Here is a 17773-nt window from a genome sequence, read left to right as displayed (position 1 = left end):
AAAAATCAATCACCACAGTTAGGAACATGCTTTGAGTACCACATTACGTGTGACTTAAAACTGACTTGATACACTTCAAGCACCTTGTCAGTGAAAAGGTACTCCCTTCCCCACAGCACAGGCTTCTTCATTTCCTCCTCTAGTTTGGGAGTTAGCATTTTTATTGTTTTGAAGTACATATAACACTTTCCATTTTAGCTGCTGTAAGTATACAGTCCAGGGGTGTGAAGTCCATTCCTATTTTTCAACGACATTTGTCATTGTCCATCTCCAGGCCCCTCAGTGCAGAGCCCAACTCTGTACTCACTTCCCCTTTCTCCTTCCAGTCCTAGTACCACCATTCTGTGAAATTTGACTGCCTTGAGTGTCTCATAGAAGCAAAAAAATCACACGATGCTTCTGTTTCATATCTGTCTTGCTTTACTGAGTCTAATGTCTCTAAAGTTTATCCATGTTGTAGAACATGCCAGAATTTTCTTTTTATTGCTGACTAATATTCCATTCTGTAGATAGATAGTTTTTGTTTGTGTGTTCATCTGTTGGTAGACACGTGACCTTACCATTTCTAACTTCTTTCACTATTTTCCTCCCCTTGATTAGTTCTTGGTGTCCTCAGAAATGTATTCTGCCATTTCGGTTGGCCCTGTAATTGAGGAAAATGAAGGCAATATGGTGTTTGGCCCACTTTTGCACCTGTCCCATCCCCTAGATTACCTAGAAGTGTGTGAAATGGCCAAAACAGAGGAGCAGAGATAAAATAGGAGGCAGTTGGGAACCTACAGATCATCATGCTAGTTATGTATGTCTGTGAGAAAACAGAACTGGAGTTCCACCCAGCGACTGTGTAGACCAGGCTGACCTCAAATTCTCAGAGATCCCTCTTTCTTCTGGCTACTGAGATTAAAGGTGTGTTCCACTAAGCCTGGCCTCGAGCCTAGACCCCCACCTCTTAAAGATACCACAGCTCCGGACAGTGCTGCAGGCTGAAGACCAAGCCATACAGTGGGGGTCATTCAAGATTCAAACTGTAAGCCGGGCGGTGGTGGCGCATGCCTTTAATCCCAGCACTCGGGAGGCAGAGGCAGGCGGATCTCTGTGAGTTCGAGGCCAGCCTGGTCTACAAGATCTAGTGCCAGGACAGGCTCCAAAGTTACAGAGAATCCCTGTCTCGGGGAATAAAAAAAAAAAATAAAAGATTCAAACTGTAGCATTTTCCTGCCTTTCTTTGGGTTCTTGAACTTGTTTTAGGATTCTAGTTTGATTCATGTGTAGTGTTTTTCTCTGTATGGTTTTCATGGACTGTTTTTTCATACAGGCATTGAAGAAAAATTTAGGCCTTTTTACTTAAGTCAGTTTGAAGAATATGTAGAAGAGGATGTGGCAAGTTTAAAGGTGAGTGATACAGCAAGTGCCCAGAATAGCAGCATACCAAAATGCATTATCAAGCATGGAAGCAGAAGCAGTGTGATTTGTTACTGAGATTTGAAGTGGGCTAGCTTGGGGAACACAGAAAACAAAATTAGTAATCGCAAGAAGTATCATTGAAATGTGTGAAGCAAGAGGAAAATATATGTACAAAATACAACAAAAAAGGACACCCAATATCGAAGAGACTGGAAATTATTACAAATGAGCCCGTCATTCTTAAGAATTTATTAAAAAAAAAAACCTTCCTGGGGATATAGCTCAGTGATAGATCATGCATGAGGTTTTGAGTTCTGTTGCCAGCACCACCAAACAAGCAAATAACCTCACATACAAAAAAAAAAAAAAAAAAAGGCACCAAATAGAAAGAGACCAAAAAAAAAAAAAAACCATATCTATTGAAACATAGAAAAGAGTAAAAATGCTAACTCACAAACTAATGCGAAGAGAGGAGTCATGGAAAAGCAAGCAGACCACGGCAGAGAACAGTTGTTTGAGAGCCACATCTATGCTGTCAAGAAAAGCTAGTTCCTCCATCTACTTCCTTTGCGCCAAGTTCTCAGTGGCAACAACATCTAAGGCAGAAGTGAGGAGTTTGGTATCTGGAGTAAGAGAGGTACATTAAAGTTCAGTTTCCAGCTAACCCGCTAGGAGGAACAGAAACCTGCATCCACTATTGTGTGCGCACATGTATGCGTGCGTGCGCGTCACACACACACACACACACTCCCTTTAGTCATCACTGTGCTGCCGTAACTTACTTAGAATCATACACCCATAGATGTGAACAGGAAACTTCAATAAAGAAACCAAGCAAGCAAACTGATTTTCAAGGAAGTAAGTGAGTAGGTGGGTGAGTAGTAGATAGAGAAACTAGCAAGAATTTACATACTTTGGAGGGATTCTTACACTATAAAAGAGACATATGATAATCGAGGTGGATACTAAGGCAAAAAAGCATTACCTCACACAGGAATACTTGGTAATAACAAAAAGGTTCAGTTCACGGGAAGATATAGACATACCCATGGTAACAAGTCCTTGAATTCACAAATAAAAACTGAGAGAACTCAAAGAAAAATAGAAAAATCCTCAGCCATGCTTAGAGATAGTAATACATCCCACTTTAATTGATACAGCAAACAGATCCAACCAATCAGTAAGGATTTAGACTGTTTGAAACTCACTTTTTAACACACTTAACCTAACATAAACATATACCTCTGTATCAAATAACTTCCAAATAGCTACTGCCTTAGTTTTATTTTCTTAATATAATAAAATACCCTGACAAAAGCAACTTAAAGGAAAAAGGGTTTGTTTGGCTCACAGTTCCAAGAAGGTCAAGGGAGTAGGAATTTGAAGCAGGTAGTTACATTGTAATCCACAGTCAAGAGTGGAGAGCAATGAATTCATACACCCACCTAGTATTCTGCTTGCTTTTTCCTCTCTCTAAAATCCTCTGTCAGAAAGTAGCACCACCCTCCGTGGGCTGAGCTTAGTATTCAAAATAATCCTCCTTCGATCTGTCCACAAGCCAGCCAAGTGTAGACAGTGTCCATAGACTTTACCACAGGCCAATCTAGTGCAAGCAGTTCTCTCTTGAGACTCTTCCCAGGTGATTTTGGAGTATGTAAAGCTGGCAGTTAAATTAGCCATCACACTTAACCTTGAAATACTTTTCAAAAACATTTTTTAAATTAACATGTATAAACATTTAAAATGATTATAATATGTAGCTGGAGAGGTAGCTCAGTGATTAAAAGCCCTGACTACTCCTCCTCCAGAGCACTCAAATGCATAGGACCCAGAGGAATCTTACAACTCAGAAATACAACTGCATTAAATCATAGACAGAAGCAAGATGTAGTAGCACATACTCAGGCAGAGGCAAGTAGACCTCTGAGTTTGTGACCAGCCAAGTCTGTATAGCGGGACTCTTTCAAAAACAACTGTGAAGACAAACAGCAACAAAAATACAGAGACAAAATACTGAAGTCAACAAGATACCAAAGAGACTCCCAAACAGCCAGCAGCTGCATCAGAAAAGTAGCCCTACCAGTAACAAGGGAAATCAAGTCATACCAGGTGATACAGAGTGTCTGCAGATGGGCAAACATGGAGAAACTCTTCAAAAAGACATGAGAGAGAAGTAAATAAATGCTGGCATAAGGTTATGGATTAAAAGAAGCACATAATCTGATAAAAGTTGTTAGCTTTCCTAATGTCATTGATGTATAGAACACAATCCTAATGGAAAAATCCCACCGAAATTCTCTAGTGAGCTAAACAAGCTTAAGTTAGTATTGGGGAAAGAGAAGCAAACAGACATACCCACCCCAGGGAACAAATGAAGTCACTAAAACAGTGTTTTTGAACAAGAATTATCATCATAAGAAGAAATACCATATCACTGATCAGCAAATTTCAGAACTGTATTTGGTACCAGAGAAAAACAAATTGAATCAATTTTTTTTTATCCCTAAGATAACTGTTTTTGATTGATTAGTGAGAGTAAGTGTTGGTAAATATAGACGTCCCAATTGGTGAAGGTTCTTGGATGATAAATAACCTATAGATCTTGTCTCCTCACATGTGTTTAGAATGTTAGGAAACTGCCTGTGTATGCACACTCAGCCTTAGGAGCCCATCCTAGCATACACACTCAAACATGTTATTTCAAAAGATGCTTATACTTCGGTTGACAAGTAAAAACTCAGAAACAATGCCGATGTCTTAAGCAGATGCCCCAAATCATGGCTGATCCAAACCCACACAGCCAATGTTAAGAGGTGAAAATGAAAGGTAATGACACGGAAGGCTTCTCAAGACTTGTTAGTGAGAACGGAGAGTCCCTTCATATTAAATAATGTGTGTGTGTGTGTGTGTGTGTGTGTGTGTGTGTGTGTGTGTGTGTGTGTGTGTGTTTGCATGCATTACGATGGGCATGCCAGTGTCTAGAGGGAGAACAGACTGGGCATCCCACTCTGAATAAGGATTCCCCATAGAGAACAGTCTAGAAGGTTGGAGGGAATGGTACACAGAAATGGCTCTGCGTGTTCTGCATTGTATGACAAAACTCTTACTTAAATTCATTGTGTAATAAAAAATAGCTATAAAAAGAAAATCACTTTTGCAAAAATGTTTAAAATGCATGAAACTACTAGACATGGTTAACACACACTATTAATCCTAGCACTTAGGAAGCAGATGCAGGTGTTCTGCATATGTGTGTATCCAGTTTTCTGGCTCTGGGTGCTCCAGGACACCCTGGTCAAACATCAGTTGACCATATAATGAGGGTGGGAGAGTATTTCTTAGACTCCCTAGTCTTATCCTTTGATCTGTGTATCTGTTTTATGTAACTTTATAGCTTTGTGGTAACTGTTGAAATTAGGAAATATAAGTTAACTGTGTTAATTTGACATCATTTTATCTATTGGAAAAATGTTTAATTTGTGAGAAAGGATTACTGCTTATTAAATTTATATGAAATGTCTTGATGTTGTAAAGATATTGATTCTTTTCAGAATAATTTTCTGCCAATTACTAAAGTGTCTGTGTATCTTCTCAATTATAGAAAGAGTATCCAGATCAAAGTGCAGTTTTGAAGAGAATGTATTCTCTCCAGAATGACTGTGTACCCTTGCCTCCAAGCAGATCAAATTCAGGTAATGCCCCCATTTATTCATTTACCTATTCATCCATTCATTTGAGTCCCTAAAATACTTCTGAAATCCATATGGAAACTGGAAGAAAATGTAAGCTCAAACAGCTGCCTTAAAAAAATTCATGCCTACTCTAAAATCTAGTTATGTATCTTAGAAATACTTCTTAACTATGTGCTCCCCAGATTCACAGTGTCCTGCTGCAAGCAATCTGATGAATCTCACAGGAAGACAGTGACAGTTCAGGAGGAAGTTGGGGACCCATGTGGGTGCAGAGTCCTTGAGATCAGAGCACTCCAGAAAAGTTGGTCTCAAATTCATGCAGGGGTGCTTTTTTTTTATTACAACAGAAGGGAAGACATCATGTGAGATACTAAGGTCATAGCCATATGATCTGAAGCAAATTACCTAACTTTTGCCAAACCTCATCCAGTCATGGATGTAATAACCTGCACTCCCACAAACAATTTGTGTGTGTGTGTGTACATGTCTATACGTATATGTATATATATTTTATATAATCATATATATAATGTGTGTATGCAAAAGAGCGCATCAGCTCCCCTGGAACTGGAGTTCCAGGTTGTTGTGAGCCACCTGACTTGGGTCCTGAGCTGAGAACTGAACTAAGTGCTCAGGGAGAACAGCAGGTTCCTTTAACTACTGAGCCATCTCTCTTGTCTTTCTATGAGCTTTTAAAGAACAAAAGAACAATAAAATGTGCACAGGACAAAGCTGCTACTTTTTTAGACCCCACATGCTTCCAAGATGACAGTGACTGTCATCTCAATCCAAGGCAAGTCCCCTTCTGCCTCAGCCATCCAAGCAAAACTCTGTTTTGTTGCTTGTGATAATGCCCACGTTTTTCCCCTACAGACAGGGTTCCTGCTAATCATATACTAAACCTATAGGAAGGGGACTATTATATGCTTTTCATGATTCTTATTTTCAGCATGTCACTCAAGGACAGGTTCATGAAAATGTTCAAGTTTTATTTTACTTTTTATATTGATCATTTCTTTTCTGCTGCAGAACAGCCTGGTTCGCTGCACAGCTCCCAGGGACTCCAAATGGGACCTGTGGAGGAGTCCTGGTTTTTTTCCTCTCCAGAACAACCACACGAAGAGAATGAGTGCAGTGTACAGGCTAAACTCCAAGAGGAAGCCGGTTACCATGCTTTTGGAAGATTCCCAGAGAAACAGGCAAAACCGCAGCCAAAGCAGAAAGTGGCTTATAGCAGAGAGGAGGAAAGGAAACGAAGGGTCTCCCATGACCCCTTTGCACAGCAGAGACCTCATGAGAATGTTCAGAGTGGAGCGGCCAGAGGTCTTTCTGATCCCGGCCCACCCTGTTATGGAAATACAGCACACCAGCTGTCAGGGCCAGCCAGCCACACACGAGTGCCATTCTGGAACAGCGGAGTATATAATCATGGGTTTAGACCTGCAAGTGCAGGAGTTTTGTTTGGGCCAAATACAAACCAAATGTATAATACTTTTAAAACTCCGGTACCTGAGACCAACCTACCAGGAAGCACACCTACCATTCCGTTCATCTCCTTGCCAGTAACAGGTAAATGATTTTTAATAGTCCCTATGTTGTCCTTTCTTTTTCCCCTGACAATGAAGCCGCCAGTAGCATTGTCATCAATTCTAAGTTATTGATGGGGACAAAGAGCAAGTTACTCAGAGCTTTCAAGTAGCTACAGCCTTCCACTTTGAAATGGTCTCCCTCAGACCACATGGACTGTGATTTTGTTTGAACTGTGACCCATCATGGATGCCTGCAAGTGTGGATTATAGATCATAATATGTAGACAGAAGTTTCTATCCTATCCGATCCTACAGCCATTCTGTCCCAAATAAACACATATAGGCTTATATTAATTACAAACTGTTTGGACTCTTAGCTCAGGCTTATTACTAACTAGCTCTTACAGCTTAAATTAACCCATAATTCTTATCTGTGTTTAGCCTCATAGCTTGGTGGTACCATTTCTCAGTAAGGTATTCTCATCTTGCTTCCTCTGTGTCTGAATGGTGACTGTGTCTCTGCCTTTCTTCTTCCCAGAATTCCCTTAGTCTGGTTGCTCCACCTATACTTCCTGCCTGACTACTGGCCAATCAGCATTTTATTAAACTAATATGAGTGACAAATCTTTACAGTTTACAAGAGCATTATCCTACAACACTTATAACCGATAAGCAACTCTCTTTATCCTGTGTGAGATACCAGCCTCTCCAATAAATGGAAAGTATTTTCTTATATTCTTTTTTATTTTTCTTCTTGTCTTCTGAGGCTAAGAAAGAAGTATTAGGTATTTTTGTTTCTTGTGTAGATATAGAATACAGTTTGTAGTAAGAAAGGTATGTTTCATCTTCCAAAGCTCTCTCTGGTGAAATCCAAGCTAGTTGTAGTTTCTAATATACTGGCATGGAAGTAACTTAGTATCCTATCCATCATTATTACCAAATAATAGTTCCCATGCTACTTTATCTTACCCTGATGTCATCCATTAGCATTAACTGTACCGTAATCCTGAAATCAGCAGATGGAGAGGAAGCTTTGCGAACCACAGAACTTTCTGAACTGGCTGTGTAGCTCAGTGGTACAGAGCTGGCCTGGCATGCATGAGGCCCTGTGTTTCTTGATACAAAACAATTAGTCTTTCAAAATGACAAATTCCCCAAAGTATTCTGCCTTTTCTTTAGGTGTTCTTGTAATCTCTATGGAAAACACATTGTTAGACTAGGTATGACAAGCAAGATCTAAAAGTACATACACTTATGAGTGGGATGTCCTTCTGTTTCCTTTGAGTTTGCAGCCAAAATGTTTTGTGTCACCGTTGTATTTTATTCATTCATGATTAATTCATTAAAATTTCTCTAACACTTCCTGCTTTGTACCTGACTGCTGGAGAACTGTAACATGAGCAAGCAGCCTGCGCTCCTTCCCTCACAAAGCTTGTATCTGCATGCGTGGAAAGCAGTCATCACCAATATTTAGTGTGTCGTTTTCTGGTCCAGTCTTACTAGTTTTCTGCAAGAGTTCTCACTCTGTCTTTAAGCCCCAATTTTGCCAAGAATAGATTCTCTTAATGATGCTGAGTTTTTGTCAGTAGTAAGGGGAATCTCAGTTCACAATGAGTCATGGAATTACTATACCCTGAAGAGGATCTCACAGTAATGATTCTTTGGCTTGCTTCTCTGCTCTGATAGACCTAACAAATGTGAGCTTTCTAACTCTTAACTTCCATATAAGAAGAGCGTGTCTACCTGTAAATGGGAAAGGAGAATAAAGTAGCACTTGGGTTGCTATTATTTTGAGTAATGCTGCTGTAAACATGGCTGTGGAAATCTCAGTCAGTCAGTGTATCTATCTCTGCAGTGTGTGGGAGAGAGAAAGTGTGTGTGCGTGCGTACGTGCGTGTCATACCTAGAAATGGAATGACTGAATCATATGGTAATTCTATCTTTAATTTTGGAGAAAACCCCATACTGTCTTTTACTTTGGTTATACCATTTTCATTCCCAACAATGTATGGGCGCTTTATTATTCCACATGCTTGCCAACACTGATGTCTTTTTTTCCAATAGTAGTCATCATAATGGTTTTGAAGTCAAGTAGCCACATTTTAAAGAAATGACTATTTAGGGTGTCATAGGATAAACAGCTGAACATCTGTAATAAAGTCCTCCACCTTTACATGCCATGTATTTTTCTCTTGCATTCAGTCTCATGTACCTAACCTATGTCTTTTTCTCTATTCAGATGAGTCCATAAGATATACTATAAGCAATAGTTCTGGTGTTCAAATTGGAAACTACAATTATATGGATCTTGGCCCGAGTTCTCAACTACCAGACAACATGTGCAAAGAAGAATCAGTTTCCAAATACCATGCCATCTTCGGTAAAAATACTTATTAAGGACCACTGTTGGACCGAGATGTCGCTATAGGAGATTGCTTACCTAGAATGCATGAAGCCTTGAATTGAGTCCCCAGCATTCAAGGGGATTTTTTAAAAAGGATACAATGTCTTATGACTTAGACACTTCTTGACCATTTTTACTTGTTGAGAGGAATCTTAAATTTTCTTTTAAGATTCTCTCTGAAAGTTATCCTATATTTTCTCAATAACTTTTTTAGGTATATATTATGTGTGACTGTTTTGTCTGCTTGCACTATACTCACACCTGGTACCCACAGAGGTCAGAAGAGAGCTTCAGATGCTTTAGAGCAGGAGTTAGGATGGTTGTGAGCTATGTGGGTGCTGGAGCAGACTCAAACAAGTATAGCCAGTGCTCTTAGCTGCTGAGCCAGCCAGTGCAGCCCTTACTCGGTAATTTTTAATCCTTTGTTAGCCATTTTTTTTAACACAGGGATAATCACAGTATCTTATTGGTGGTGGTGGTGTGAAGCTTATACTAGTCAATATGTGTTGAAAATGTAGGACACTAACTGTGAATATTAAACATGACATCATTATCCATGATCCTGTTCAGACTTGGGGAAATGACTCCCTTGGCTCCGCAGCAAAGGAATTCTGTACAACACAGAAGACCATGCCCTCCATAGCACTCCATAATAACAAGAGCTCTCATAGGTCTCCACAGCTTCCTGCCACGAGGCAGTGATGCATGCCTGTAATCCTATGGCTAGGGCAATTGAATTGGGAAGATGGCGAGTCCCAGGTCAGCCTGGCTATAGCAAAACCCTGTCTCAAAAAGGAACTGGAATTCAGCTTTCTGATTAACTTTGGAAGTGGCAGTTTTTTCTTTGTGTGTGTGTGTGTGTGTGTGTGTGTTTATGTGTTTATTTTGTTTTGTGTTTATGAAGGGGCATGTAATAGGCAAGGCTCTAAGCTCTGAGGCCTCTCCATCATTGGAGTGCAGAAGCAGCCACAGATAGTCTGCACATCAATGTGAATAGGTATGGTCATCAAAACTATTCACAGAAAGCAGGAGCCAGACTTGGCCCACAGGCTGCATACTCTGCCAATTGCTGAACTACCCCATTGGAAGAGTGACCTTTAAAATGCCTAAGAGGTGGGTTCTTGGCTTTTGAGGAACTGAAGTGACCTTTGTGACTCTACTGACACCCAGGGCTCCTGTCCTCCAGAGACTGGCAATTTGCAGTTACCCGGAGGCTCTTAGACTGCTCCAGAGTTGACAGATTCTGTGCTGCTGTAATGCTAACGGGAACTGAGGGGGAAATGAGGTGTTTGAATTTTTTTTTTCCTTAGAAATTCAGCCTTTTGAAGTGGAATAAGGACTAAAGGCTGTTATGATGACTCCCCCCCCCCCTTTTTTCCTCTCTTTTCTTTTTTGGTTTTTCAAGACAGGGTTTCTCTGTGTAACAGCCTAGATGTCCTAGAACTTTGTAAACCAAACTGGCCTTGAACTCACAGAGACCCATCTGTCTCTGCCTCCTGAGTGCTGGGATTAAAGGCGTGCGCCATCACCCTGGGCCATTTCTTATTTTCATGTGTTCCCTTATTTTTTTTGAAGGTCTAAGATGATGGAACTAGTGGCAAGAGAAAGGCCTAATATATATTAAATGAAGGGTTGGCAATTTGAAAGGAGAGAAAACCTTGAAAAGTGCATGTGCCTCATCCTCTGAGAGACAAGGGAAGACATTGTGATTAAATGAGGGCGACACTTGGCCTCAGTGTCCTTATTAAGAGGAATGTGAACTGTATAGAGATGGGTGGCCATGTGTAAGTTGACAATGTCCCAAAGAAACAAAAATCCACCCCCCCATGGCATCCAGGTAGTCTAACTAGAACAGGACTGCAGGTGGGAGTTGAAGAGAACATCCTTGTAGGAGATTCGTTCATGAAGCCTTTAGTTATGACTCAGGAAGGTGTACATCTGTTAAGAAGAAAGGAACACTATTTTAAGTCATACAAAGACCTCTTAATGGCTGCAGTTAGGCTAAGTATTGTCCAACAAGTCAATAACAGTTACCACCAGGCATGGTGGTGCACACCTATAATCCCAGGAGACCAAGGGACTACAGAGCATGATTGCCCCAAACATAACAAAAAGTTATCATTTTTGCATCTCTTGGTACTTTTTCCTTTCCTGTAGCATTTCAGCATTGCAGACACTAGAATGTTCAAATGGACTGTAGCCTGAGGCATCTTCTCTTTTCTCTTTGACAGATAACACCAGTAGTCTGACTGATAAACACCTGAACCCTGTCAGGGAAAACCTGGGACGGCAGTGGAAAAACTGTGCCCGCAAGCTAGGCTTCACGGACTCTCAGATCGATGAAATTGACCATGACTATGAACGAGATGGGCTGAAAGAAAAGGTTTACCAGATGCTCCAGAAGTGGTTGATGCGGGAAGGCACCAGGGGGGCCACAGTGGGAAAGTTGGCCTGGGCACTTCACCAGTGTTGCAGGATAGACCTGCTGAACCACTTGATACAGGCCAGCCAGAGCTAGGCCTGGGCCAGCTGTGGCAGTGGGAACTAAACTGTTTGCCTGGTGCACAAGCCCCTTTGCCCCGTGCCCTCAGAACTCTTTCTTGGTACAAGCCCTGGATCCATGCACCTGTTGTACATTTTGGAACTGGAGAAGGGAAAGAAGTCCAAAACACACGGTGGTTCTTCAGGAAGTACAAGCATGAAGACTGTTGAATGGCCCAGAATGGAGCGGGGTGAGGGGTGTTAAAAAGAATAACCTATTGGGTTTTAAAAAGGAGAGAAGAGCTGTTGGAGGAGAGAGATGGGCTTCGCTCAGCTTGTGCCATAGTCTTCAACTGGGCTATTTACTCAGTTTCCTATGGTTATATTTGGGTGAGGGAGGAAAAAAAAACATTCAAAGAATGTAAACCCACTAACTTCCCCCTTCACGCCCTGAGTGCAGTAAAGTTCTGCCCAGATAGGTACCTTAGATGACAGTCATGGTCCTTCCTAAAACTATAGGATCTGTTAACTTTAGCATCCAATGCTGTGCTGTCACCTGAAGCTTTAAGAATCATGTGCAATTCTAGTGTATATAAGTTAAAGCGGAAATGTTAAGGAGGACTAAGGAGGAGGGAAAACTGCAGGACAGAGGGAGATCACCACTTTCCAGCACTTAACCACTGAGAACTGCTGATTGCAACTACTGTAAATACTAGTGTGAAATTTTACATCTTCTCAAACCATTCTGGTGCTCCATGCCATTCTCCAGCCTGTGCACCCCTCAGAGGGAACTGGTGTGCAGGAAATGCTCATCAGGAAATGCAGTCTCTTCCTCCCTGGATATGGCCAGAACCTCAGCACTGCTCACTGTAGAACTGTTTCCTGAGTTTATTCAGAAAAATGTACTGAAAATATTTCTTCTGTGTGCCATGAATTACAAAGGGACAGCTTCAGAGTTGACTCTTTGTGCCCTTAGCAAGCCCACGTGCAGCCCAGGAGCGTGTGAAAGAACTAGAAGACTAAAGCTGCCTGGGCCAACTGCAATCACTGCTGGCACTCTCTGTTCAGAGGCTACGCAGCGACAGGCATCTGACTTTTAGAAAAGATTCTGGTGTCTGGTTGACAACAGTGGGTTATGATTCTGAATCTCCTGCAGCCTCAGAAGATACATGGCGTTCCTGGAGTGAGCTGCAAAGCAGCTTTGTCCTTGTTGGCATTTTGGCACTAGCTGGCACTTCATCCTCCACTGTTGACCTATCTTGTACTATGTAGAATATTTAGAAACATTCCTGGCCTCCTCCATCTACAGGATGCCAATAGTACAAGTCAACTTCACCCACCAATGTGACAAAAATGTCTCTAGACATGGCTACATATTTCTTGGAGGGACCCTGCTGTAACTTTATATGCCTCAGTTCTCCTGGCACACATGCTGGGTTCGTGCCTTAACTGCATAGAGTATGCACATTGGAAGGGAATTGGAGCAGAGAAGGTTCCAAGCTTTCCTGGAGGAACCTGGGTGGGCTTTAAATGCTTTCTTCTTAACCTCTATTCCAGTGCTGTTTTAAGAAGACAGGATTAGAAAGTATTTTTAATGGAATTGACAGGTGTGTGTGTGGGGGGGTGGAATGGCAAGGGAAGCCAGAGCTGGTTTTGGAACTGCAGTAGCAATCAGGGTCCTAGTGTTAAAATCATGTCTATTAAGTGTTCCGTAAGGGAAGAATTGTGGGTCCATTGCAGAAGATAGGTACTTCAGATCTAGGCCCAGATTGTGACCACAGACTTCCAGGCCTTTTCCTGGCCAGGCTCACCAATGACATCCAGACAATTGCTTGACACCTTGAGTTGTGGCTGAACCTATATGAGTTGAAGGACAGTCAGCAGATGAAGCCTTATACCCTCATGGGTATGCTGCCCAGTTCCTTGTACAAGAAAGGCTGTGAACCAGCTACACAGAGCTAGCATTAATAGATTAGGCGCAAAGACTTCTTTAAGCCCCTCATGTGCTCTCTGCACCTTGTCAGCGCCTATGATGACTAATGACTTTGTGGTCAGCGGTACCATGGGATGTGGGAGTCTCTCTGGGAGCCCAACATGGATGTATAGCACTTATTTAAAACCACCTCCCAAGCTATGCAGAATGCTATGGCCTGGGGTGCAAGCCATGCCTGATTGTCATTGTCCACATCATTGAAAAAAGCAAGATTGCGAACACCAGGACACTGAGGGCCCAGGACGACTAGCCCTGTTCCCAAAACCCAGAGTACTGTTTGGTTCTGTTTTTAATAACCTTTCTTTTTAAAAAAAAAGTGAAATAAAATTTTATACTTTAAATATGGGGCACTGAATGGTGTTTGTGTTAATATACTGCTCACGTTGGCATTTCCTGTCATTACATTATGCTGATAGTGAGAAGGTCTGCCAAGCAGCACATATTGTCCCCAAGAGGCCACATCACTGAAATCCACATGGCTCAACAGCCTTTCCCTCTAGTCAACTCTTAAGTGCCACCCTGAAAAGCCACATTTACCTCGGAAGCCAAGTTCCACTTCTATACTTGGGCAGAAACCACATAAGCAAGGGGAGCCCAACCGGGAAAGGAGGGAGGAGGCTCCACAGTCACTCCCAAGCATAGGTTTTCCACTCTCCGTGGTTGTGATCCTGCCTTCCATCTGTTGTGAAAACATCTTAAACACTTATCTTGGTATATTTTTTTCTTTGCTTTTTAATGAGTTGTTTACAAAAAGATGTAGCCTATCTAGCAGGATAGATATTTTCGATCGTTTCACTTTAATGAAGGTTCACAAATGAGTAACCCACCTACTCGGTGGCTCTTTTTTTTTTTGTGTTTGTGTGCGCATGAGCTACAGTGCTTACATGGAGGTCAGAGACCAACTGATGGGAGTCAGCTCTATTCAAGTTGGGCTAAATGGCATCTTGATAGTGCAACCAACAACATAGTTTTTTATTGTTGTGCTTTGTTGTTTGCCTTCTATTCCTTCACATCAGTTCCTTGGAGGAATCTTCCACCTTATTTTTAGCCACACTTTCCAAACCATCGTGTTCATATTCAATACAAGTTTTAATAATATAGCAACTCTTGTCCACACATCTAGATGCTTCTTTAACTGTGTTAGCACATCCTCAGCTGTTCTTTGCTGTAGTCCCAGCACTTGGAAGGCTGATGCAGGAGGACTGAGCATCCAAGCAAGGCTACCTTTATCCTGGGCTGCTCTCCGTGATGTAAGCAATTTACAAAGTTATCTAAAAAGTTGACATCCAGTTTGTGGCTAGAATCAAGCAACTTGGTCTGATAATGTTTCATAGTTCCTGATATTACCAAAAATTGAGCCAATGAACTAATTGCTTCTTCCTTCATGTCTAGGCTTTAGGGTCAAGGAAGTTGAGGAAGGAGAAGAGAGGAGGAAACCAAGTGGGCTTCGTGTTTTTCTTGCTTTAAAAGGGAGGAAATTTAAAAAAAATAAACAAGGGGGAGCCCCATGGCATTTTATAAGCAGCTGACTATAAAGAATGAAGAGCAAGTATTGTTACTGTGAGAGGTATGGTGTCTTAACAGAGCATTATGAAACGAAGCAGGCTTGAGTACCCCTCTGCAGCCATGTGGGAAAGACTTCCTAACTTCTCTTGCCATAATCTTGTTATCTATAATTTGAGAGTAAAGAGGTGGGAATGGAGGGAGAGTTATATATAGATTAAAAATAAAGTGAAGCATTTAAAGGTGCCTGGCACAAAAGTGATAGTTTTGGTTTGCGTATGATGTTGAAAGCTTAACCTACAATCGATCGATGGGTGATTGGATCATTAGGGATCTGATATATTCAACCAAGTAATTCATTGATGGGTTCATAGTTTGATGGCTTTATTGGAAGGCTGTAGAGGTGAAACTTGGCTATAAGAAACAGGTCACTGGGAACATGCCTTTGAATGATTTCTTTTGAACAACCTTCCCCACCCCACCTTCTCTTTCCCAGCCTCTCTGCCAAGTACCTCTGTTACCATCACGGGCCGCTCAGGCCCAAAGCAAGGGGTCCAGATGACCTTGGGATGAAAGCTCTGAAACCCTGAACCTTTCCACATTTTAAATTGTTCTTAAATGCGTGCCACGGTGGTGCAGAAAGTTAACACAATGCAGTGCAGAAACGATGAGTTCTTGAAGACTTACATAATAAATGCTGACAAGGGTAACCTAAAAGCCTGCTGCCATTTTGCTTAGCAGCAAGGGTAGAGAGAGGGATAGATAGGTGAAAAGTGGGATGTCGGCAGGTATGGTGATGCAGGCCAGTAATCCCAGCATGAGGCCAGAGGACCCGGAGCTCAAGATCAACATCAGCTCCTAGTTCTAGGCCAACTGAAGCAACAAAAACAGGAAACAATAGTCTCCCTGCCGAGATGTCCGGCAGGTGGCCCTGCCTCCCCGTAGCTTTAGACACCACAGCAATTGCAAGCAAGGAGTGGTGCCAACTGAACTGTGCACACTGAGAGCTAGGTTCGTAAGAGAGAACACGCTTCCTTTCTGGCTGGCCTAAAAGGGGTGTGGCCGGCCAGAGGCGTAGCTTCGGGCTTGGCATTTGAAGGATGGTATCCAGTTGGGCGCACGCGCGGTTCCGCTAGGAGGAGTGACCTGGAGCTATGGCGACTGCAGCGGTACACCCTGCGTCTCTGCGACTGCGGCTGCTCCTCTCGCCCTTGAAGTCCAGGACCCGCGTGCCGCAAACGGAGCCCACAGCCGCCTTCGGGTAATGACGTGCACCTAGCCGCTTGGGCCGCTGGCGGGGTGGGCCTGGTGCCTGGTGCTGACGGCCCTTCCTTCCTCAGACCCGGATCCAGATCCCGCAGAGCCAGTGCGCAAGCACTTCTGTGGCAGGGGTTCTGTTCTAGAACCCCTAATTGCAGATGAAAAGGACCGGGAGGCGCTTTTGCTGGTAGTCATGGATCGGAAACCTGATGTCTGTTAGCTAATTGCTGGGGACAGTAACTATTCCTTGCCTCCTCAGAAATTTGCCTAGCCTGCTTCAGTCACAGGGCCCACGTTTCCTGAGTCCTTTTGTTTGCTAATCTCGAACTTCAGTGTGCTGGAAAAGCTGTTTGGGAATCTGTGTAAAATCAAAGACCCAGGTCCCCCTGCTAGAAGTTCTAATATGGGTGTGTATTTTCCATTCCCCACCACACTCCACTCCCTCCCTTGGATAAAATAATAACAACATTCGTGGAGACCTGCTGTCTTGAAAATGGCGCTCTGTCTCAAGAGAATTTGAGCAGAAACTGTGGATAGAGCAGCCTCAGTCTAAGCATATCCTACCATGTACACATGCAGGCATGCCCACTGTGAGTGTGCGGTTTACTGTCAGTCGGCCATTAACGCTAGGGGCTGGCATTGCCCAGATCTCATAATGGATGGATTGAGCACATAATCCAGAAGCAGAGAGAAGGGAAAATCGAACCAGTTTTTTAAAACATTCCTAGCATGATTGTGTAGCTCTTCGGTTTTATATTTAATTCAGGTTTCTTCTCTCGTTTTACGGTTATGTGACTTTAGCACATTTTTTATATACAGGTGGAAAAACACGTCAGTGGCTGTGGTTGTGTAAATCACCAGCGAACAGCAGGCGTTTTATCCAAATTCCTGATTGCAGGAAAGGGATTAAGATGAGGCTACCAGGATTGTGTTCATGTCATACTCACTGGTGACGTCATGGATGTCGAGAGTCCTAGTCACTTAGCTGCACTGTAGGTCACTCGTCCTGAAAGAGCTCCATAAAGGTTTTCCGGGGTCTTGTGCTGCCATTTTAGAAATACGGTTCCATACTGGTATGGCCTGTAATCTGAGAAACAGTCCTGCTGGTTAGTCCTGAAACCAGGCTGCAGCCCCATGCCTACAACTCGAAGCAGTCCTGTGCAAACCTCTTCGCACCCAGTGTCCGGCCCACAACTAGCTGCGTTGTGTAGTGCAGATTAGCTTGTCAGTTCACTGCTTGGAACTCTGAGCCTTTTCTTACTTCATGGACTCTGTGAACTGTTAAAAAGTATTCTCTGTGGGGGATTGAAGGCCAGTTATGACAATAATAATTTGCAGAATCAGACAGTCTGACTGAAAAATAAACATTTTCTGAATTTAACCCAAGGAGGCCCTGCCAGAGAATCAGGTCCAATCCTTCCTCTCAGGCCTGCCTCCACCCCCTGCTTGGCAATCAGACTGAATGCCACCTCAGCACTTTGCCCTGTTGAGGATTCAGCTCTGCCCC

At 42.6% G+C, this 17773-nt stretch overlaps 2 protein-coding genes across 8 annotated transcripts in view; both read left to right on the top strand.

Moving 5' to 3' along the window:
- The window catches only part of Ripk1 (receptor interacting serine/threonine kinase 1), a 31814-nt gene extending 17970 nt beyond the window's left edge, over window positions 1-13844 (top strand). For 6 of the 7 annotated variants that reach the window (XM_075969921.1, XM_075969924.1, XM_075969925.1 and 3 more), the window contains 5 exons: window positions 1316-1392; window positions 5006-5096; window positions 6126-6665; window positions 8865-9005; window positions 11261-13844. In XM_075969921.1, the coding sequence (XP_075826036.1) occupies window positions 1316-1392; window positions 5006-5096; window positions 6126-6665; window positions 8865-9005; window positions 11261-11547 (1136 nt within the window). In that variant the 3' untranslated portion in view covers window positions 11548-13844. The remainder of the gene's footprint in view (window positions 1-1315; window positions 1393-5005; window positions 5097-6125; window positions 6666-8864; window positions 9006-11260) is intronic. The other variant, XM_075969927.1, reaches the window with a different exon arrangement.
- Window positions 13845-15885: 2041 nt separating this feature from the next.
- Bphl (biphenyl hydrolase like) overlaps window positions 15886-17773 on the top strand; it is a 33719-nt gene continuing 31831 nt past the window's right edge. Inside the window, exon 1 of the mRNA XM_075969920.1 lies at window positions 15886-16267. Within this exon, the coding sequence (XP_075826035.1) occupies window positions 16161-16267 (107 nt within the window). The 5' untranslated portion in view covers window positions 15886-16160. The remainder of the gene's footprint in view (window positions 16268-17773) is intronic.

This window comes from Microtus pennsylvanicus, chromosome 4, assembly GCF_037038515.1.
Source record: "Microtus pennsylvanicus isolate mMicPen1 chromosome 4, mMicPen1.hap1, whole genome shotgun sequence".
In the NCBI taxonomy this organism is placed as follows: Eukaryota; Metazoa; Chordata; class Mammalia; order Rodentia; family Cricetidae; genus Microtus; species Microtus pennsylvanicus.
This window is presented reverse-complemented; position numbering and strand designations above follow the sequence as displayed.